Source organism: Hydra viridissima, unplaced genomic scaffold, assembly GCF_058129835.1.
Source record: "Hydra viridissima isolate aposymbiotic clone 2 unplaced genomic scaffold, HvirCarnegie_v1 scaffold_12, whole genome shotgun sequence".
In the NCBI taxonomy this organism is placed as follows: domain Eukaryota; kingdom Metazoa; phylum Cnidaria; class Hydrozoa; order Anthoathecata; family Hydridae; genus Hydra; species Hydra viridissima.
Genome location: NW_028324311.1, coordinates 10,079,543 through 10,102,297, shown reverse-complemented (window position 1 = coordinate 10,102,297; position 22,755 = coordinate 10,079,543). Strand labels below are relative to the sequence as shown.

The 22,755-nt window shown below is 28.9% G+C and overlaps 2 protein-coding genes and 3 pseudogenes across 4 annotated transcripts; 4 read left to right on the top strand and 1 right to left on the bottom strand.

The window, feature by feature from the left end:
* Positions 1–339: 339 nt before the first annotated feature.
* LOC149881181 (uncharacterized) lies at positions 340–3,349 on the top strand. 2 transcript variants are annotated; one of them, XM_090069435.1, is made up of 4 exons: positions 343–463; positions 812–1,193; positions 1,301–2,786; positions 2,960–3,349. In XM_090069435.1, exon 3 carries the CDS (start codon positions 2,011–2,013, stop codon positions 2,464–2,466), a length of 456 nt encoding a protein of 151 aa, XP_089925561.1. In that variant the 5' UTR covers positions 343–463; positions 812–1,193; positions 1,301–2,010; the 3' UTR covers positions 2,467–2,786; positions 2,960–3,349. The 2 variants fall into 2 exon arrangements, 1 of the variants encoding a protein (XP_089925561.1); XR_016445821.1 differs by lacking the exons at positions 812–1,193; positions 2,960–3,349 and having other exon boundaries at positions 340–463; positions 1,301–1,413.
* Positions 3,350–3,970: 621 nt separating this feature from the next.
* Positions 3,971–6,948, top strand: LOC145193952 (uncharacterized; annotated as a pseudogene). The gene is made up of 5 exons (XR_016445820.1): positions 3,971–5,350; positions 5,652–5,906; positions 6,013–6,276; positions 6,439–6,660; positions 6,836–6,948. The product of XR_016445820.1 is annotated as an uncharacterized LOC145193952 (transcript).
* A 4,880-nt stretch (positions 6,949–11,828) lies between these two features.
* On the top strand, positions 11,829–12,326 carry LOC149881180 (uncharacterized). The gene has a single exon (XM_090069449.1). The coding sequence runs from the start codon at positions 11,846–11,848 to the stop codon at positions 12,314–12,316; it is 471 nt and encodes a 156-aa protein (XP_089925575.1). The 5' UTR covers positions 11,829–11,845; the 3' UTR covers positions 12,317–12,326.
* Positions 12,327–12,527: 201 nt separating this feature from the next.
* LOC149881179 (uncharacterized) lies at positions 12,528–14,929 on the top strand (annotated as a pseudogene).
* A 1,381-nt stretch (positions 14,930–16,310) lies between these two features.
* LOC145188246 (uncharacterized) lies at positions 16,311–18,346 on the bottom strand (annotated as a pseudogene).
* Positions 18,347–22,755: the final 4,409 nt, after the last annotated feature.

The following is a 22,755-nucleotide window of genomic DNA, read 5'->3' as shown; positions in this document are numbered from 1 at the left end:
TTATTATTATTATTATTATTATTATTATTATTATTATTATTATTATTATTATTATTATTATTTTTATTATTATACATTTTTATTAGATAAAGTAGAAAGGATTTAAATTTTTATTAGATAATGTAGAAAGGATTTAAAGTAGAAAGGATTTTAATTTTTTAAATTGTTTATATTTTGTTTGTTTTAGTTTTTCTTTTTGCAGTTTTATTTTTATTATCTTATTTGTTAGAAGGAAAATAGGGGAATGGATGTTATTTAAAGTTATGCTAATGCTATTTTCATAAAATGGTTATTACTACATTGAAATTTCTGTGATGCTATTAACTATTTTTGTTCTTTTTTAGAAAATTTAGAAAAAAAATTAAACTTTTGTGCCAACACTGACATGGAATGTCACATGTTTTGTATGTAAAGGTTAAATTTTGTTATGAGGATTAAAGTTCTTATGAAAAAAAAAAAGAAGGTAAAGAGTATTGTTTGTAAATATATATTTTGAATCTTTAAATTTTCTTGCGTCATTTTTAAAATTTTTGTTTGCACACATTTATTGTTTGCATATATGCTTTTTTGATATGTATGTGTATGTTGAAATAAGTGCCTTTTAGTTGTTTTATCAATGTGTTTTTATAATAATGTAAAGTGTTTTCTTATTGTTTGTGTATGTGTTTATATGTGTTATAAAATTGTTTTAAAAATGTGTTTAGATATGTATATAAGCTATATATTTAACCTTATATACATATTTAAACACATTTATTGTGTTTATAGTAGATACATATGTTTATATTATGTTGTTTCCGTGTTTTGAAAGTGCTGTGACTTGGTAAAGGTGTAGAGCAAGATTTGTCAACTTTGCCAGCTAAGTAATGTACTTTTAACAGAGGTTTACACGATAGTGTTTAGTGTCAAACTGCTACTGCTTTAGGTCTTGCTGTTTTCAAGCCTTTATTATTAAAAATTGTTCTAAAAATACATAATAATGTATTTTAATAACATTTTGCATAATGTTTTTACTTATGTTTTGTTATATATGAATGTTATCTTACTCAAGTTATATTATATACATATTATATTAACTTATGATGTGTGCTATTGTTGTGTGTTGTTGCTGTGATGTTTTTTTGTTATCTTTTGAGTTAATAGACATTTGGCTTATCTTCATGTTGGTGTTTATTATTAAAAATGGAAAATAGGTAGTTTTATTAAAAATCACTGCTTTTAATCATTCACTAAAAGCCAATACAAATTATTTTGCCATATATACAATTTGTTTTATCTCAATTTGATTTTTTGTCTTTAGCGCTGTTTACTACATGATTTTGCTATAAATATTTTGGAATCATGATGTTCCAGCATAAATTACTATAATCGATATAAGTCGCTATAATCTCCCTTCACATAATGAAGTTGCAGTTGAATTTGTTGGTGAAGATGGTGCACCACCTGCTTCCAGGGAAGTTGTTATTTACCCAAGAGGTCATCCTCTTAAAACTATATCAAGTATGTCTGCCAACTTAGATCCTATGGTTTATCCTCTCTTTTTTCAGAGGGTTGATGCTGGTTGGCATAATCAATTGGTTCACAACCCTGAATGTGCTACATTGGTTAGAAATCATGTTACATTATCTCAGTATTACAATTATAAACTTTCAGTTAGACAATTTTTTTCTTCACTCTTATATGGCAAAAAAACTGTTTCAGCAATATACTGTTGATGTGTATGTTAAAATTGAAGGCCAGCGCCTTGCTTTCATCAGAAATAACCAAAACAAATTGAGAAGCGAGCAGTATAATGTCTTACATGAACATGTAAAGAATTAAATGCAATTGATAGGTTGTTAAAAGATATTTGCAACAACAACTTTCCGTTCGGAGGAAAAATAATTCTTTTTGGCGGTGACTTTAGGCTAATTCTGCCTGTTGTGAAAAGAGGACAACCAGCCGAAATATTAGAATTGTGTATAAAATGTTCTTTAAATTGGAAATGGGTGCAGAAGTTAAACTGAAAATATGAGAGTACAAGATGGGGAAGGTGAATTTTCCCAATGGCTACTAAAACTTGGGAATGGAAAAATACCTGTCAAAGAGGAGGATCCTTTTAAAGGATGCATCGAAATACCAAGTCAGTGCATTATTAGAGAAAATGAATCAATTGTTAAAAAGATTTTTGGAGATGCTGATGAAAATGATTATTCTAAACACGTGATTTTAACACCAACTATTGTTGATTCATTATCAATCAATGAAGAAGTGCTTGAATGTCTGCCGGGTGAGGTCAAAATTTATTTAAGTGCTGATCAAATTGATACTGATGACCTTAATCAAAGAAATAATTTTCCTGTAGAGTTTTTGAATAGCTTAACTCCTTCAGGTATGCCACCTCATTGTTTAAAATTGAAAATTGGTTGTGTAATTATGCTACTTAGAAATTTATATCTCCAAGCTGGATTATGCAATGGTACTTGAATGAAAGTTTGTGCTCTTCAAAATAATTATATTGATACAGAGAATTTGACAGGTGTTTCTGGTGGTAAACGGGTTTTTGTTCCTTGAATTCAATCGGCTTCTATCAGGTTCTAATTTACCTTTTGTTCTGAAACGTCGTGAGTTTCCTGTCAGATTGGCTTATTCAATGACAATTAATAAAAGTCAAGGTCAAACATTTGATGGAGTTGGGGCATATCTCAAAAAACCGTGTTTCTCTCATGGTCAATTATATGTTGCATGTTCAAGAACTAGAGCATTTAATAGTTTACTTTTCAAAATTGATAAACATCTCATTCAAGGTATGGTAGGTGAAAATTGTTACACAAATAATGTAATATTTTCTAATGTTCTTAATTTATAGTCTTTAGACTTTCATTTCGAAAATTTACTGTTTGTAGGTTGTGAGCACATTTTATATGTATAACTTTATTATGTTAATTTTTTTTTCATAGTTTTTTTTTTTTTTTCATAGTATTTACTAAGAGCCAAGACAACATGCTAAAAATGCAATTTATATCTTAATTTGATTTTTCTTTTTTTTATATATATATTGGTATTGTTAATCCTTTTGTACTTCGAAACAGATAGTTACATTTTGGATAAATCTTTATATTAACTGCCATTTCAAAATAGGTTACTATAAATAGGTAAATTGATTTTCAGTTTTTATGTGGTGTTTTTTTTTTTTTTGTTTTTTTTTTGCTATGGTATCATTTTTTTTTGTTATGGTATCATAGTTCGTTTTTTTTTTCTTTAAGATTTACGATTGACGCATTTATACGATTTATAAAAAAAAACCTTATAACCTTTTATTGTAAATTTTTGTCAGGTAAAATGATATAAATATATGCAATTTGTTCAATTTTTTTTAAATTTTCTCTATTTTATGCCTAATAACTTGTTGTACGTAACTTAGGGATCTTTTTAAACGGGGAGTGAATATTGTAGTTTTGCGCATTTGTCAAATATCGAGTTACTTTATTTTATAAGGTATTTAACTAATTAATTAGCTTAGTTTGCATTTGCAACACTTTTTAGAAAAGAAAAAATTATTATACTTGTAAATAATTGTTTTACATTTTATTATTCTGGTAAAAGGTCTTGATCAAAAACTTGATTACTCACACGTGTCCAAAATTGGTCGAAACTACTTTGAAGCCCTCCAGAAAAACCCTTTTGAGGGATGATTTTTGTAATATTCCTGATCACAAAAATGTAAAATTTGAAATCATCTGTAACCCTCCTTGGAAGAAAATTTGATTTGAAAATTACATCCTACATAATAGAGAGAAAATGAGAGCATTCTGTTTATTTTGATTTTCTAGAGCATTCAAATTTGAAAGTTTATATTTAAACATAAATATTATCATATGTGTACATAACTAGATTAAAACATAAAGTAAAGAGCTAAAAAACTTTGTGACATTTCAGGCTCTCAAGTTGTCATTTTTTTCATTTTTTTCATTTTTTTATTGGTCTTTTTTGTTATGTCATTTTTTTTCATTTTTTTTTTCAATTTTTTCAATTTTGTCATTTTTTTTTCTTTTTTTTTTTGTTACTTTGTACCTTTTAAAGATTTAGTTTTCCTCATTGTTGAGATATTTTACAAAAAATGTTCAGTATTAGAATGTCTAATAAAGATGTGAGATGTTTTTCATTTAATTGTTATAATTTTTGGAATTGTGTACTTTGTTTACTAAATAACAAGTTTTTTTAAAAAATCAATACTATTAGGTGGTATAATATTCTTTTAAGTATCATAATTTTTTAATGGTTGTGTTCTGATATTTTATTTTTATATTAATATTTACTTTATTTGTCAAGAAATAGAAGTGAAAAGTTAGTTTTTAAGTAAACCAGAAAGCAGTAAGTGTAAAGTTTTAGTGAAGTTACTCATTTAAACCTGTAAATTTTTGTATAAAACCCATACATAATGGTTAAATGGACTGATGTGTGGTTGGAAAAGTTAGATATGAATCAAGTCAAAATCAAATTATGGGCTGAGAAAAAGAACTCAGAATATGCTGTTTGTAAACTATGTTTAAGTGAGTTAAAATATAGCTTAGTTGGTTTTCAAGCTCTTTTTCAACATTCTTCTAAACCAAAACATAAATCAGTGTCTGATATTAGATTTTCAAATACAGCTCTCCATTTTTATATAGATTCAAAAACAAACTCTACAGGAGAAAAAAAAATTGTAACATTAGAATATTCTACTAATGATAAAATTTCAGCTGCAGAAGCCATGTGGCTATTTAAAGTTGCTGAGAATGATCTTGCTTTAAGACATTGTGACAATACATCAGTTCTATTTCAAAGGATGTTTCCAGATAGTAAGATTTGTCAGGGTTTTACAATGAGTCGCCAAAAAGCTTCATATGTTTTTCAAGATGGTCTTGGACCATTATTAGAGAAACAACTTTGTACCAGTATAACCTCAAGCCCTGCTGCTTTCACTTTGATGTTTGATGAAACAACTACCACTCAGCAGAGAAAACAAATGGATCTTTTATGTCGTTTTTGGTCAGAAGAAGAAAACCAAGTTATCACAAAATATTTAACCTCATTTTTCTTTGGGAGAGCAACAGCTGAAGATGTAAAAAAAATGCTAGCATCTTTATTCCACAATAAAAAATATAACTTACCATGGGGTCGTCTTTTTAATATTTCAACAGATGGTCCTAACATAAACAAGGCTATTTGGAAGTTGTTAAATGAGGAGCTTTGTAGCAATGATTTTAATGGTTTGTTACCATTTATAAGTTGTACATTGCACACAGTGCATAATGCATTTCGAAAAGCAATTATGGTTCTAGGTAAAGATGCAGAGTAACTAGCATTTGATCTACATGCATGGTTTAAGGTAAGGATTTTATTGTTAATAGTAATTTTATTTCCCTAGTTACAATAATACATAATCCTTATGTGTTATTGTAAGTAGGAACTCCAGGTTCAAAAATGATAGATTCTAGAACTCCTAAAGGCCAGTTTTTTTTCTCTATGGAGTTCGGAAGTTCCTAAACATTTTTGGAGCCATTTTTTCACACCTCATTACTCTAGGAAAAACTAGGGAATCTTTGACTCAAAACCCTGGAGTCTTTCTTGGGACTTTCCATCGCTGGATATAATCTATAAATATTAGTATGATTATTTTATTAATTTAGAATGCACCATGCAAAATTGAAGACTTCAAAAAGTTAGCAGAGTCCATTTTTACTGAAGATGAAAGTTTGTTTCTTCGATTTGTCAATACTAGATGGCTTACTCTTTCTGCTACACTTGAAAAAGTCCTCTTACGATGGGAAGATACAAAGAAATATTTTTTGGAATACATTCCAAAACAAAAAGAATATAAAAAGACTCTGACAAACAACAAACGTTTTGTAAGGATTCAGAAGAGTCTAAAGGAAAATGAAAATGTAAGAAATTACATCAGCCTTGTTTTTTAAAATTTTTATGTTTTAAAGAGAATAAGATTAAAGAAGATTTCAAAGAAGATTAAACTATTTACTTTTTTTTTTATAGGAGTTACTTGTGTCTATTAAATTCCTTATTGGTATTGCACCCTTGTTTGAAAAATACTTAATGATATTCCAAGATGAAGGACCACTTATTCATATCTTATTTTATAAAATGAAAGATCTTTTAATATCTTTGATGAAGCGTTTCCTTAAACCTTCTGCTGTTGACAAAAAACTTACTAAAGATCTTTTAAGAATTGATTCCTCAGATTCAACTATACATCTTGAAATAAATAAAATGGATTTTGGTGAGGAAGCAAAAAACCAGGTTAGTATTTTGTTGTTGTTGATACTTGCAGATTTTACTTGGGAGATACTATAATCTATTGCTAATTTGATTAATTATTTGATATATCATTATAGAAAACAATATGGTAATTATTCTTTCCAATTTTCTGTTGTGTTTCAATAAAAAATATTTAATTTTTAGGTGAAAAAACTTTCTTGCGAAAAAAAAAGATATATCTGCCTAGAACAAATGAGAGATGGATATATAGCCATTGTTAAACACTTACAAAAGAAACTTCCTCTTGATTCACTACTATTAAAAGACTTGACTTGTTTGAGTCCACAAACGAGATCTAAACCTTGGACTGTTAATGCAATTGGGCGAATAGCAGCTATGATGCCACACATTGTAAATGAGAGGGAGGTATTAATTTTAGTGTTAATAAAGTTTTCTAGAAGTTCATTGACAAAATTATTTGCAATTTAGTTTCAAATTTTAGTTAGGTTTTAATATGTAAGTAATGCAGTTATATATACTTTTATGATTGCAAATCATTATCTGGTGTTTTGAATAAAATTGTTTCATTGATTTTTTCTAGGTATCATTTGTGAAGGATGAATGGAAGTTATACCAAGCAGATAATGTTTCAGAAGACTGGTATTTAGATTCAAATACAAATAAATTAAAAAGAGTAGACCATTACTGGGCTAAAGTGTTCCAAAGTAATACAGAATGTGGAAAAACTAAGTATGGATTTCTTCATAAAGTTGTTAAGAGCTGTTTAACACTTCAGAATGGAAATGCTAGTGTAGAGCGAAGTTTATCAGATAATAAGAATACATTGATTTCAGAGAGAGTAAAGTTAAATGATGAAACATTAATGGCTTTGAGAATATCAAAGGAATATGCAAGAAGTTGCCAAGGTGCACATAATGTTGATGCATTAGCAAAAGATGTTGTTCAAGCTGCTCAAAATGCTCATAGAATTTACAAAGTAAGAAAAACTGAAGAAGAGGAAGAAAAGAGATTTAAAAAAATTCATAAGGAAGAACTTATTTGTAAAAAGAAACAACACCAGGAAATGCTCCAAAAAATTAAAAAAAGTAAAATTAATCTTGATCAAAAAGAGCAAAATCTAGAAAAAGATGAGAAAAATGCGGATATGGAGTTTGAACTTGCTCAGAGAATGCTGGATGAAGCAACTAAGTCTATGCAAAGTGCCATCAATAAAGAAGTTATGATTGGTATTAAACTTGCTCATGAAATGGTAAAAAGTGCAAAAAGAAATTTTACAAATGCTAAAGCACATAGCAATGAACAAAAAAATTTACGAATAAATATTGGTTTAAAACGAAAAAGTGAAATGCAGAGATTAATTAATGGTTTAAAAAAATCAAAGTAGACTATCAACAAGTTGTAATAAATTTTTGTGAAAAAGTCATCTTTATTTATTTTTTAATGACTTTTTGTGTCGTTCTTTTTTTTGAAGTTTGTCATTTTTTTCATTTTTTTATTGAAATTTTTCATTTTTTTTTTCATTTTTTTTCAAAAAATAGTATCATTTTTTTTCTTAGTTTACTGGCAGAATAAAAAAATAGTTTTTACTCCCAATTTAGATATTCTTGCTGTTGTAGTCCACAAGACAAGTTTGCAGCCACTTTCCATATTCTGGATGGTCTACTGGCCTCTTGTATCTGCTCCAATGAGACTTGAAGCTGTAGTGAAGAGCTTCAGTGGCCTGCTCACTATATTTTCCAAGGGAGTCTTGATTCTTTTCTATGAAGTGTTTGATGTGGTAAAACACTGCATGGACTTTTGGAGTAACACTAACTCTGTCAAGAGCCAGATAGGAGGCTTGGAATGGTGATAGTTTTTCATAATAGTCAGGTTCCAGGGTCATTCCAAAGCAGGCAGACACCACTGCATCAAATTTTCTCAGTGCATCAACAATACCAAAAATGTTGAACGCACAGCCTTTTTCTGCAAGCCTTTGAAGGATATCTACATTTTTGAGGAGTTTTCTAAACTCATTTTCTGCAAACTGACCACCATGGAAAGGCTGAGGCTTGATGTGAAGAGCCTTGGGCCACTCATCAGCTTTCAACCACTCTTCCTTCAATGCTCTGAACAGATGGTTGACTACTCCAAGTAAGAGATGGAGTTCCATTGGTGGAATGAAGTCCAAGATTAGGACATTATCAGGCAAGCTTAGAAGAGGCTCATGGACAACATTCTTAAAGTCTTTGGCTCTTTTGTAGTCCTGACCATTGTCCTGGAATGCTTTGAAGCATTTTCTCAATGAACCAAATGTTCGAGGACTTCCACATGCAGACAAATCCTTTGAGTCAACTTCACACCAAGTGCATGGGTGAGAGCTTGAATGGGACTGCAAACCACAGATAATATTGGCTAACTTCAAATCACATTAGATGAGGAAATGGGCACCCTCAGGATGAATAAGATTCAAAATTTTTCTTACATTGTTGTAGTTTCTTGGAACTTCTTCTGCTACAGCAACAAGAAGTTGACGCTTCACTCCACTTTCTTTAGCTACTTGTGATGTAAAGGTTTTCTTGCAAGGTGGAGACCTAGACTCTAACACTTGCTCCATCTCTTGAATGCCCAGACTGACCTTAAAGAAGCCACCACCACCATCTAGACCAAGCTTCACAATGTGCTGTGTATAGACTTGTCTTTGAAGCAGGACATCATTCAGAAGTTCTCCTAGGTTTTTGCAGTGTACAACCAATTGCTTCCTTCTCTGTGATTTGTCATTGCAGACTTCAATGTCAGTTTGAGTGAAATGAGCAGACAGCTTATTTCCAATCTCAATAAACTTTGTTTTAAAGTTGGGTTCCACAACGTGACTTTTGGTGACTTGGTTTATGGTAGACACCAATTTGTTCATTGAGGAATTGGACAAACCAGTGTTGACTTGGACATTCACCAGATCTTCTGCTTTCAGTAGTGGGGTGTCTCCAAAAAGTTTTTTGGCACTTGATGGTCCTAAAATAAAGTTGAAAACATTTATATATAGTTGTATTTGTTTGCTACAAGTAAAATAGACACTTAAAGTATAATGATATTATGATGGATAAACAAACATAAGTAGTAAAAAGCATTTGACTATCTAATTAACAAATTTTGATCTTTGGCTAGGTGCTAGTTTAAATGTGTAAGAAAATATGCATTTACTGATTTGACACTACACTAAACCTGGATAATTATTTGATATGTTTGATTCAACTAAATTCAGCTGTAAGTTAAGTTTGGTGTACTTTATCATGCAACAAAATAAATTTTGTACTTATTCAAACATTGCCCTATCTCAAATTTAAGGGTACATTAAACACTAACTAATCTTTTATTTTATTAAAAGAGATAACTAACAAACATATCTCTTTTTACAAGGGGCTTTTTGATAACGTGTCTGTGATTTTTTAAAATAGTAAACTAAGGATAAGAATGCTTAGTCTTAAAGCTTGTACATAACACAATAGTAATTTTAGCATAAATTTATGTACCTTTTGTGAGACACAAAGGGCGGCCACCTCTGCTTTGTGCAAGTTTGACAGTTCCATGTGGAGATGCTTCTTTGACAGTAACAACTGAAGCTGCAATTTGCTCACTGACAAGAGAATCCCTCATTGCTAGTTTTCTCATGTTTTCACGAAATGAGAAGTCAGAGCAGTTATGTGATATTCCTTTTCCAAGAATTGAGCACTCTGAACATCTTTTATGGTTCACGTTATAAAAAATAATACAAGAATTTAGCCTTACTTTTTCGTCAATTTAAAGCATGATGAAGTGTTATTATTTTGTGTCAGTAACTAAAAACGTATTGTTTTGAACTTAGTAATGTCGAGGAAAATGGTTCTGCCTTACACTGATATGACCTATGTCAGTTGTAAATTACTCAAATAATGTTAAATAATTGGTAGATTATTTTACCTCCGCATAATTTTAATTTTACAGATGGTTTATTTTTTTCAATTTGAATGCGTTTTTCTAAAAGGGTATTAGTTCAGGCTTCTCAACTTTAAGTTGTGGAAAACAGCCACTAAAAAATGAACAGACCGACCATAACCCGTATTACGGGTTGCTTTTCGCTAGTTATTATTATTATTATTATTATTATTATTATTATTATTATTGTTAACAATAATAATTATAATTGTTAACATAGTAATAAGAATAATAATAATAATATTATAAAATCGTTATTATCATTACTATTTTATTATTCTTATGTTATTATTCTAGTTTTAATTTTTTGTATTATTACTATTATTTTTATTATTATTATTGTTATTATCATTATTTTTTTTATTTTTATTATTGTAATTTTTTTTATTGTTATTACTACAGAGGTTGTATTATTCTGCACGTGGTTGTATTATCACGCCTTCTCTAGCGGTTCCACGGCTCAACGAAAAACATTTGACGTTTGACAAAAAAACACGTAATTTTCATGAACTTTACTCTCTTATATCTTTTTTTATGCTTAAGCAAACACCTTGAGGTTTTTTGCATCAATTAGTGATACTCAACCTCTTTTCAGCCATATATAGAAAGTGCTATGGTTTATATGACTTCATTAAAATTTTACCCATATCTTAAGACCACTTTTAAGAAAAAAGCTTGAAGCGGGAACGTTATTTTAAAACGAAACTTTTGGAGGTTAGGATTCCTTAGTACCAAAACACATCCAATTTTTAAAAAACTTTCCGTATATATTAAAAAAGGGATGAGGAATCTAATGGAATGTGGACACTTTTTACTTTTTTTACATAAATTTTTAGTTCTTAGCGTTTCAAAACTTCAAAGTTAATTTTTATAGAAAAAAAAAGTGTTTTTTAAAAGTGTCCAGGTGGAAATTGCAAGTTTAGGCTTTCCTCTTTTTATAACAAGTATTTATTTATGTTTTCTTGAAGAATTAATTCTAAGGATTTGTATATAGAAATCATGTATATCTATCTATCTATATTCCTTCGCATATTTTATGACGTTTTTTGTTTTGATTTTGCGTTTCCGAAATTTTAACTTCAAATAAAATTGAAACTGAAAGTATACTTCTTGATTAAAGACTCCAGTTTTCAAGGCAATAAAAATAAATTTATTAAGGTATTTTGTCTGGATTGTTCAACTACAAGCTTGGTTCTTACAATTTTTACTCAAGTCTGTACTACAGATTCTTTAAACTGTTTTTTTCAAAACAAAACCCGGAAATAGTAATCAACTAACGTTCACAAAATGTGTAAGAAAGTTATCAGTTTTTTTTTTCAGTTATTTTTCTGTTTTTTATATTGGTTTAATAAAAGAACCTATGAACTCTAATGATAATTTAAATTCCCTTTTGTTATAGTTGCTTAAATTAAGTTTAATATTAATTTTAGCTACCAAATTGTTGTCAGTAACACCAACCTACAAGAATATTTTGGGTTTTCTAAATATAAATGATGGCATTATTTCTGTCAAATATCCTGAATTTATATTAACTAATAACCACTTTTTAAAAGTTTGCAAAGAAAAAGGAAAATATAGCTTGACTTGGCAAAATCTTTCATTATTTTTTACAACCTACTGTAAATATAATATCTCTAGAGTGATGCTAATTAAGTACTTGAAAAAGTTTAAAGATTATGTTGCAAAATTAAATCGAGCAAAAAATTTGGACTTAACAATAGCTTTTTTAAGCTCTGTTTTATCTTTTAATAATGCTTTTTCTGATGTTGTTGGTTTGTCACCTTCTGATGCTTGTTCTACTTCTACCCACAATAGTGAAATTGTTCCAAATCATGCTACTGTTTTTGTATCTTCTGACTTAAACCTGCAAATTGCTAATGATAATTTTTCGTGCTCTGTTACCCCGAATTCTATTGTATACACTCCTTTAGGAAATGGCTCTGAAAATTTTTTTCTTGAAACGCAAGTTAATGAAGAGAATCTTTCAGTTTCCAATTTAGATAAAACACTACCTATATTATCTGGTGATTTGACCTATCAAATAAAAAAATACAAACGGAGAATTAATCATCTCAAGTTAAAAATTAGACAAATTAATAGGAGATGTAATTAATATAAAAGAAAATATCAAGCAATCTTGTCAAAATATAATGTCAGAAATGTCAACAAAAGAGAAGTTAGAAAGGATTGTAGGATTAACCAATTGTTGCAGAAAAATTTTGAATTGGAAAAAGAAATTGATTTGGCTAGAAAGCGTTCACAATCAGATCGACAAAAGGCATGGTATTTAAAGAAAAAAATTGAAAATACTGTTTTGAAAACATCTGATGAAATGCATGATTCAATCTTAATGGAGAGTTTAAATAACTTTGAAAATCTTTCAGAAGAGCTGAAGGAAAGAGTTAACTTTTTTGAAAAAAATATAATTGATGTTTTTGAAGGAGGTAGATATAATGATAAAATTCGCTCTGTATATTATGACCTTTTAAGTAAAAATGTTTCTGTTAATAATGTTGAATCTGTTATCAGAACTCTACTACAAAAAATGGCTGGTATTTCATATGGCCCACTTCCAAAAAAGTCTTTGGCTGCTGAATTTTTTAGTGAAATGAACCTTTTATCAAAAGCTCAGGTTAGAGAGGCTATGTTGAATAGTACACACAATGTTCTTCATACAGATGACACAAAGTATAATTTTAGAGAGGTTGGTAGTTTTCAAGTCACAACATCATCTGGAAGCTACACGTTTGGGATAACACGAAAGGAAAACTATGAGGATAATTTTCGAAAGCTTTTTTTTTCATTAAAATCTTTGATGAGAGATTGCAGTATAGTTATTTCAAGTTTTTTTAGCCAATTTAAAGATTGGAGAGAAGCAATTTTGCCTTTTGTTGTTGAAAACTATGATCGGCTTCCTTTAAATGAAAAATTAAAAATTTCTCAAATGCATCATGTTTTTTGTGGCTTACACGTTATCCATAATATAGGAATATACGCAGAAAAAGCAATCATAGAATGGGAAAAAGTGGTTGAGCAGGAAGGTAGTATTCATGGTGGTTTTAAAAATTCTCAAAACTCACGTACCTTTGATATTTTGTATGAACTTTCAAAACTTACAAGTTATAGACATGGCAATCAACGGAATGGGAAAGCTGATGAATGGAAATCATTTTTGCGTAAAAAGTTTTCAAAAAATTTTATGGTTTCATTTCTGCATCATCGATTTAACATTATATTTTTTCTTGGTGGAGCAACGTATTTTCACAAAGATCATCTTAAAGAATTTGTTTTTAATCTTAATGGTTCAAATTTCCTTCATAAATCAATTAGGCATGATATTGACAACATAATTTTTCATGCTTCAACCAGAGCTCTGGGAGTTTTTAATAAACTGATATCAGGACCTCTTTTTCATATTATTGAAGAGGAGGATCATATTTTTTCTTTGAATACTGTTTGGTCGCAAATGTTTAATTATTGTGTTTGTTGTTCTTCTGATGCATCAATAATGTTAAGTGGTTCTACATTTTTTGATGTCAAATATCTCACCAAGGATGAAGTGTTTGATTGTTTATTTTCTTATTGTAATGACCAACTTTTGGATGCCTTAACACAAGAATGTCTTGAAGTTATATGTTGTTCGTGTTCGGCTATGATCCAGAGTCAGTTAAGAGACCAATTGCCTGGAGGAAAATATCACAATCCAGATGTTCTTGAGAAAACTGCCCACGTACTAACGTTGTGTCTGAACGTGACTTTGCTTCTTATGACCGCAGGTTAAAAATGAAGCCTAACATGACAACAGTAGCTGCAGCTGGTGTCATCATGTTTAACAATAACAAAACAGCTGATTGGCTAGATGGTAAATCCCAGGAAGAAACTGCAAGGCTAGTTTTACTAGCAAGGCGAAATAGAAAAGGATATATCAGAAAGTACAGAGAAAAAAAAGCAAATATATTGCAGTAGAAAATCAATGAGATGGACAAGCGCAACTTAGAAAAGGAAATAAAAGAACAAAAGACAAGCAAAGAAAAAGAGTTTTTGACAACAGAAATTGGAAAGGATGGTGGTTTAATTTTGTGTAAAGAGAATTTGGAGCGAATCCTAGGCACTGAAAATGAAATTCTAATGAAGTTGCAAAGGCAAATTAAATTTCGAAAAAAAGTACTTCAGCAAAAATTTCCAGAAAAGTGGTTACAGTTAGGAGAAAAGGGAAAAGGTGAAAAATACAAAAAATTTGGTATATAGGCATTAAAAACAAACCCGCTATCAACTTTTAAATTTTTAAAAAAAGCTCCAGAGCAATGAGCAAAAACAATAAAATGTTCAGTAATCAGACAGAATAATGAAAGACAAGAAATGTTGTTAACATTAAAACAAAAGGTCAGGTTAGAGGGTGACGCTAGATTATTAATGGAAACTGGAAAAAAAAAAAAAAAGAACAGGCACATCAAAGGGAAGGGTTCCAAAGTTTTTAGGAAAAAGAATTAAACATAAAATGGTAGATGAAGGTGGCAAGGGTGTATGGTATTCAGGGTTCGTAGTAAGTGTTTTAGATGACAATGAATTTGATGAGGAATGCGAGTTTGAGATACTATATGACGGATTTGAGGATAAATACAATATTGAGTTAGTCAAAGAGTGGAGGATGAAATGTGTTGTGATAGAGGGAAAGGCAGATGCTTATATGGAGGGTGAAGTTTGAAAAAAGCATAAATGTTGTTAATATTGTTTTTGACGCAATCTCAATTCAACTTCAATTTATTGTATTTATGTTTGTCATTATTATTATTCAATTTAATGTCTTTATGTTTGTAATCTGTTTGATCATCTAGAGCTGTGTTTGCGCACCCGCAACTCTTTATATGTATATTTGATTTCTGTTGTACCTCTGCAGCCATGGCAACATACTGGTAAGTCATGCTTTCTATTTTTGCCCTGATTTACCTGTCAATAAATGTATCCTTGTGTTTAGGTATTTGTAAGTCATTATATGTATGTTTTTGTAGGTGCACCCACAAGTCATGATATGAATATCTGTTTTCTGTTTACCTCTGCAGCAATGTTGATTTACCGGTAAGTAATTATTTGTATGTTTGTGTGTACACACCTATAAGTCACTATATGTATGTTTGTGTTTATGTGCCTGTCAGTCATTATGTGTATGCTTGTGTTCTTTTGGACCTCTGGAGCACTATTTAGGTACAGGTAAGTCCTGCAAATTGTTGTGTTAATGTACCTGTGAGTCATTATATATACTCTCGTCTTCTGTTGGAACTGTGGCCGGAATTTCATGTGATACTGGTCAATATGTGTAAGTTTCTTTTTATGTACCTTTAAGTCATTATATGTATGTTTGTGTTCTGTTAAATCTATATATATATATTTTTGAACATCTTTATTTTAACAAGGCAATCACTGCAAGCAACCACTTTTAGAGTTGGAAGTTAATGGAAGAGCCAAGGCAAAGTTTATATAGCTGATAACAATTAACAGACGACTTAAAAGGTTGCAAAAAGATGGGTAATTTCATCATGCCTGACTTTATCGAAAGCCTTTGATATCCAGAGAAGTAGAATTTGCTTTAGGGCAAACTGACCAATTAATGGCCACATCTTTTTTAAAAGGCAATATGCAGACAGTAATTTTGTCAGATTTAATTTTTCTTTGCTATATTTAATAATGCACATTCTTTCAATTTATTTTGAGTAATTGTAACCAAATTTAAAAAAAAAACAACAATATAAACAATTCATTTGAACTTAAATTTTGAATAAACACCAATTAATGGCCGGGTTGACTAATTAAGAGCCAGTTGGCTTTTTATTAGAAAATTAGATTCCACTAACTTTGCCACAGGTTAAAATGTTGTGAAAATAATTTAATTTTCATAAGATTTAAATAAAAAAAAAAAAGATTTTAAAATAAAATAATGAACTAGTTAAATATTGATTATTAACTGTTGCACATCAAATTTTATAAATTTATTAAGCGGTATAATTACTCAATAAAAACTAGCTTAAACATAAGCACCCCCTCCAACAATGGGCAAAATAACTTAAAAAGAAAGTAAGTTATTTGTAAAACTGTATCAATAAAACTGTATATTGATTCAAAGAAATTTTATCAATCAAAACTCAAGAAATACATAAAAAAGTATTGACAAAATTTGATAAACAATATTAACTTATTCACTTATTTATAACAAAATCAATATGTTTTGATTGCTTTTTTATTTCTCTATCCTGTTGCAGTCTTAATCTCTTTTCCTTTGCCTCAAGTTGCTTCAGTTTTTTTAGTTTTGCAGCCTCAACCTTTTCCAATTTCTTTTTTTGATCATTTAACTTGGCTAGCATAGCTTCAGGAGAAGTTAAAATACTTTTGTTTAGTATTTCTATTGTTTTTTGACTTATCGACAACAAAATTTGGGTAAGAGAGAACATCATGATCATTGTCAATAGTACTTTTCAATGAACTTGTTTTAATAGATATTGGACTAGAACAATCAACACTGGTATTTGGTATAGAAACAGAGTGAATATCAGTTTCTATTGATAAAGGAATTGTTTCAGCAGCTTCTATTAATGAGAGATCAAAAGAAACATTACTGATTGCATTCTGGTTTATACAAAAGTCTTTGTATGCTAAATACAAATTGTCAGAAATATCAAAACCATTTTGATAACAGAAATTAAAAGCATTTAAATGTTCTGGAGTTAAACAACTATTCCATAACATTAATGCTGTATCATTATCCAGTTGATCTAAATCTACATTCAGAATTTCTGATCCAGACAAGATACCTATAGTTTTAGTTGTATCAATGTCATCAATAAAAGTACAATTTGATTTGGGATTCACCTGTTTTTCAAAGGTTTTGTTTAGTGATATTCCAGATTGATAATTTATGGTATCATTTTTAAAGGAATCAAACTTTGATTTAAGCAAACTCTCATTCCCTAATAACTGGTCAGAGTAAAGTGAATTGGGCAAGTAGGCCTCATATGGAATTGCAGAAGGATTATAGGGAAATATACCACATGATTGAAAACCAGAAATAATGTTAGCAGCAGTTAATGCTTGATCCCAAGCTTTCTTGAACAATCCACAGAAGTTTGACTTATTGATTGTAACAGAGTATGTATTCATTAAATCACTACAACAAGTATTGTAATAAGTCTTCATGGGACCAAATACGGTACGGTCTAATGGCTGCAACCAGTGAGAGCAATGTGCTGGCATCTCAACAATTTCAATGTTGTTGTCAATAGCAACAGATAATAACTCAACTGAATTGTGAGAATCATGGCCATCAACTACTAATACCTGTGGTCTGTTAGTTCCAATGTTTGGCAAAAATGTATTTGTAAACCAAAGATATGCTATTCCTTGTTTTGTCCATCCAGTCTCACTAACACTCCATTTTGAACCAACTGGTGCATCACTTGTATTAAAAGCTTGAAGTGATTTTATTGTTTTACCTTTTGGTATTAGATGTGGTGGAATAGTTTTACCAGCTGCATTCACAACAGCAATTACAGTGATGGTTTCTCTTTTTCCTGAAGTGCGAGACTGAAGATGTTTGACACCCCGTCCTGCAAGAATTTTGGGTGGTTTAAAGTCTAATTGAAGTCCAGTCTCATCCATATTCCAAATTGAAGTAGGCATAACATGAGTACCCAACTTATTAAAAACTTGTTGAAGTGCTAAAAAATATTTGGAAACTTTATGGATTGACATGCATTGATGTCGAACAGATGATGTTCCTTCAGGTTTTCTTAAAACCATAGTTTTATGTCGTTGTTTAAATAACCGCCACCATTTTTCTGATGGGGTATCATGTTTAAACTTTATCTTGTATTTCTTACTATTTCATAAATTGTCTTTTTCCAAATCCAATACCGCAATTTGCTCTAGATATGGCATAATCAACTAACTTTTTTTCTATATAATTTGGTAACTTTGGTGGAGGTCCAGGTCTAACTCCAATTACGGAGTCTCCTCTAAGATATTTTCCTAGTGTTGCTCTGGGAATATTATATTGAATAGCTGCTGATCTTTGTGATAATGAATTGCTTTTAACTGCATTAAAGGCATTTTGCATATCAGTTTTTGACCATTGAAAACGTTTAATTTTTTTCATAATTTTGTTATTGCTAAATTAAAGAAAGACAAAAAAATATACCAAAACAAATTTGACTATTCTGTGTTCCGAGATGACGTCACGAAATTCAAAATACATTTGTCTGCCATGTTGGTTCAAAAACAACTTTAGCTCAACTTTATTCAAATGCGGTTCTCTAAGTTAACTATATCAAAATTTATCAGTTAGCCATTTTCCTAGCTACTATTTCCTTTTAGTATAAGTTTCAACTAGAAAATTATTAATAACAAAACTAAAGTGTTGTATAAAGTTCTTTCAGAAAAGGTTTTATTTGAATAACTCATAAACTCTTTATATCTTCAAATATGGTCTTCTGTTGCATTTTTAATTGCAGTAATCGTTCTGAAAACTGCAAGAAGTCATTTTATAGAATTCCTAAGGTTATTAATCACCACGATAAAGATACAGAATTGTTGTCAACAGAACGAAGAGCAAAATGGTTTGCTGTTATAAAGCGTAAAGATATCGATACAAGTGCCAGTCACTACAGAGTTTGTTCTGATCATTTTGCTTCTGGTTAGTTAATATTAATATATTCATTCTTATTCATATAAAAACTATTTATAGGATATTTTTGTACACGTATAATAGCCTGCACAACTGAAAAATGTCCTCTTTCTAGTCTCATTTTGAATTTTGTTTATTTTGATATTGTCTTTATACAGTTAAAATATTTATACAATTCTAAACTTTTAAAGCATTTAAGTTCTTCTTTGGTGGCAGGGCTTGGTGTAAACAATAAATATGTAACAATATCAGTATGGGAGATTTTAGGATAGAATTCTGGATCGGAGAGAAAATTTGTCTTTTTCAACGTATATGGATCAATATTATCAATTTTTGAGATCTTTCTATATCTAGTTTTACTTTGGTTTGAAAGGTTTTTATAATAATCGCTCTCTGCCATACTCAAGACAAAGATTGAATACGCTCAGTGTTATAATTTGTTTGTGAACCAACATGGCGGATGCGCATAATTTAACATAAATTAAAACTTCACTCGGAACACAGAATTGCAGAATATGTGTACATTATTCGAATTAAATATAAGCATGTTAAATATATTAATATACATTTGTACATACATACATACATATATATATATATATATATATATACACACACACACACACACACACACACACACACACACACACACACACACAGATATATATATATATAATAATAATAATAATAATAATAATAATAATAATAATAATAATAATAATAATAACAATAATAATAATAATAATAATAATAATAATAATAATAATAATAATAATAATAATAATAATAATAATAATTTATATCAATAAAGAATAGAGCATCATTACCTTAAGTAAGCCTAATACTTAGATTATAATACTTTGCTTCTTTATTTGTCTGAGTTTTTCAGAGATATTTTTATTATTATTTTGTTTTGCAACAAAACTGTTGCAAAACAGAACTTCTACCTTACAAATGAAAGAAATAGTTATTTGAATGCCTAAGTGAGTAAATTAAATAAATTTCTTAATATCATGCTTGTATCGGCATAAAAAATAACTGAGTTTACAATAAAAAATAAAAACAAACAAAGTAATGGCTACAATATGGTACATTATGCGGCCAATAATTGGGCGATGTGAGTGGTGCTATACAAAGCCTTTTAAAATTCTAAAACTTATTATTTGTAGCTTAACAAAGTGTTAAAATAAACCTACTTAAATAACTGAACCTAAAAAATGCATCATAAAAACTATTTTAAATATGTTTAAAAAATCCAAAACCGGCTATTTTCCTACCCAAAAAAAACGATATCTTCAATATAATGTAAATATTCTATTTATAAACTATAGTTAAAAATATATATTGCATATTATTTATAGTACAAAAAGCTGAAGAAAAAATCCAAATATTTGATCAACCTGTTTAAAAAATCTTTGAGAACAGCCCTCAAAAAAGCGGCTCTTTATAGGACGTGGCCACTAATAGGTCAGTTTGCCCTACCACTTCTCTCTAATGCTATGTAGTACTGTTCTGAAACAACAGTTAGAAAGTCAGCTCTAAGACAAGATGGTTGAAATCCATGTGTTTTTTATTTTATCTGCAAATAGAGCCACCTTTAAGCTTTTCAGGATGATCAAAAGTTTTGGCTAAAAGTTAACCCATTACTTAGTTACACTAGTGTGAATTAGGAGCGTTCCGTGCCACATAGTCTTTGTGTTTTGTATTGTGATGGGGTATTGTTGTGATGTTTTGTGTTGATAGACAACTTGGCTTACCTTCTCGTGGTGTCTATTGTTAAAAATGATTATTAGGTTGTTTCGTTACGGGAACTTGCTACCTCTAATCATTCACTAAAAGCCAAGAAATAAGTTTTAGAATAAAAACATTTTTTTATGTTATTTTCATTTTTTTTTATCTTAGGCGTTTTCATAAGTTCACATAAACAATCTTAAAGAGTAACTTTCTTAATTTATAATTATTTTGGTTTCAAATGTTTTTAATTTATACATTTTTAAAATGAATTAACAAAATATTTTTAACACGTTATTGTTTATCTGTGTTTCTAATAATAATATTTTTACATTTTTTGATATTATTATTTTTACATTTAATAATAATATTTTTACATTTCTGCTTTTATACCTGCCTATTGCTGTTGTAAGAACTCCAAATTTCAAAAAGTTCATTTACTGTAAGTTATTTTTCATTAAAAATTAAATTTTAACTTTATTAAAGAACCTTCTGTCTGTTAAATAGGTCGTTCTGAGTAATTTTGAAAGTTTTCAATGCACAAGAAGTTTCTGTTTCAATGCACAAGAAATTTCCTTACACATAAAGTTACTGATCAGTCGGTAAATTAAGCAATAGTTTTAAAATGTATTATTTGGATTCCATGATTCGATTATGCATATTTGCATGGTGTAATTATACCTTAACCCCAAATTTTAATATCCAAAACCGAGTGAATAAGTAAAAACCCTCAGCCTGTAAAATAGAAGATTCTGGTCAATCCCTTTCGATTTAAAAAAAAAATTGGATCATTATGGAAAATTTCAAGTGAAATGTAACAACAGTTCAAAAATATCAAATACATTAAAAGTCGATATGCCAATTGGTTTGTGCAGCCTTTTTGCATTAATTTACTGACCAGTCTGTAAATTAAACAATAATTTCAAAATGATGTATTATTTGGATTCCATCATTTGATTATGCATATTTGCATGGTGTAATTGTAATATAACCCTAAATTTTATTTTCCAAAAATAAGTAAATATGTAAAAATCCTCAGTCTGTAAAATAGATGAACTTGGGCAGTCCGCACAGATTAAAAAAACAATTGTGGTATTTTATTTGCTTATAGTTGTTGGATCACTATGAAGAATTCAAAGCCAAATGTAATAATGGTTCTAAAGTTATTCAAGAGTCAATATGACACCAAAACTAAGTTAAATAAATTAAAACTAAATAAATTAAAAACTAAATTAAAAAATTAAATTATTAAAAATTACTATAACTGTAAAAATAAAAAATTACTATAAAAATACTATACTATAAAAATAAAAAATTAAAAAAAAAAAAACTAAATAAATTAAAACTCACAGCCTGTAAAATAGACGATTCTGGACAATCCAGACAGAATTAAATAAAAATAATTTGGCAATTTATTTTTTTATAGTAGGTAAATCAATATGGAAAATTTCAAGTCAAATGTAATAACGGTTCAAGAGTTATTCGAGAGTCAATATAATCCAAAAATACTCTCTTTTTCGGTGCCATAACAATGCAAATTTTCCATACTTAAGCCCTATACCTTTCGTCAAAAAATCATCAATTTTTGCACTACAAAAAACTCAATAACTTTAGATCCGCTTAACTTCAAAGGTCAAATGACCCCTCATTTTTTAAGTCAATTCAAGCTCTATAAAATGATATAAATTATATATGTTTATTTGAATTATAAAAAAAACGTCTGAGATAGCTATTTTAGACATGTGTTTTTAGGATTTTACATTCTACGCAGAATAATTCAAACAAACCGCGATTATTGTTATTACTATTATTGTTATTACTATTATTATTATTTTTATTTTTATTATTGTTATTATTATTATTATTATTATTATCATTGTTTTTATTATTATTATTATTATTATTGTTTTTATTATTATTATTATTATTATTATTTTTATTATTGTTATTATTATTATTGTTATTATTGTTATTATTGTTATTATTACTATTATTATTATTATCATTATTTTTATCATTATTTTTATTATTATTATTGTTATCATTGTTTTTATTATTATTATTATCATTATTATTATTATTATTATTATTATTATTATTATTATTATTATTATTATTATTATTGTTATTATTATTATTATTACTATTAT

Excerpts from the sequence above, each read along its gene's own strand:
- LOC149881181 (XM_090069435.1), top strand. The coding sequence starts at position 2,011 with ATGAGAGTACAAGATGGGGAAGGTGAATTTTCCCAATGGCTACTAAAA.
- LOC149881180 (XM_090069449.1), top strand. The coding sequence starts at position 11,846 with ATGCTAATTAAGTACTTGAAAAAGTTTAAAGATTATGTTGCAAAATTA.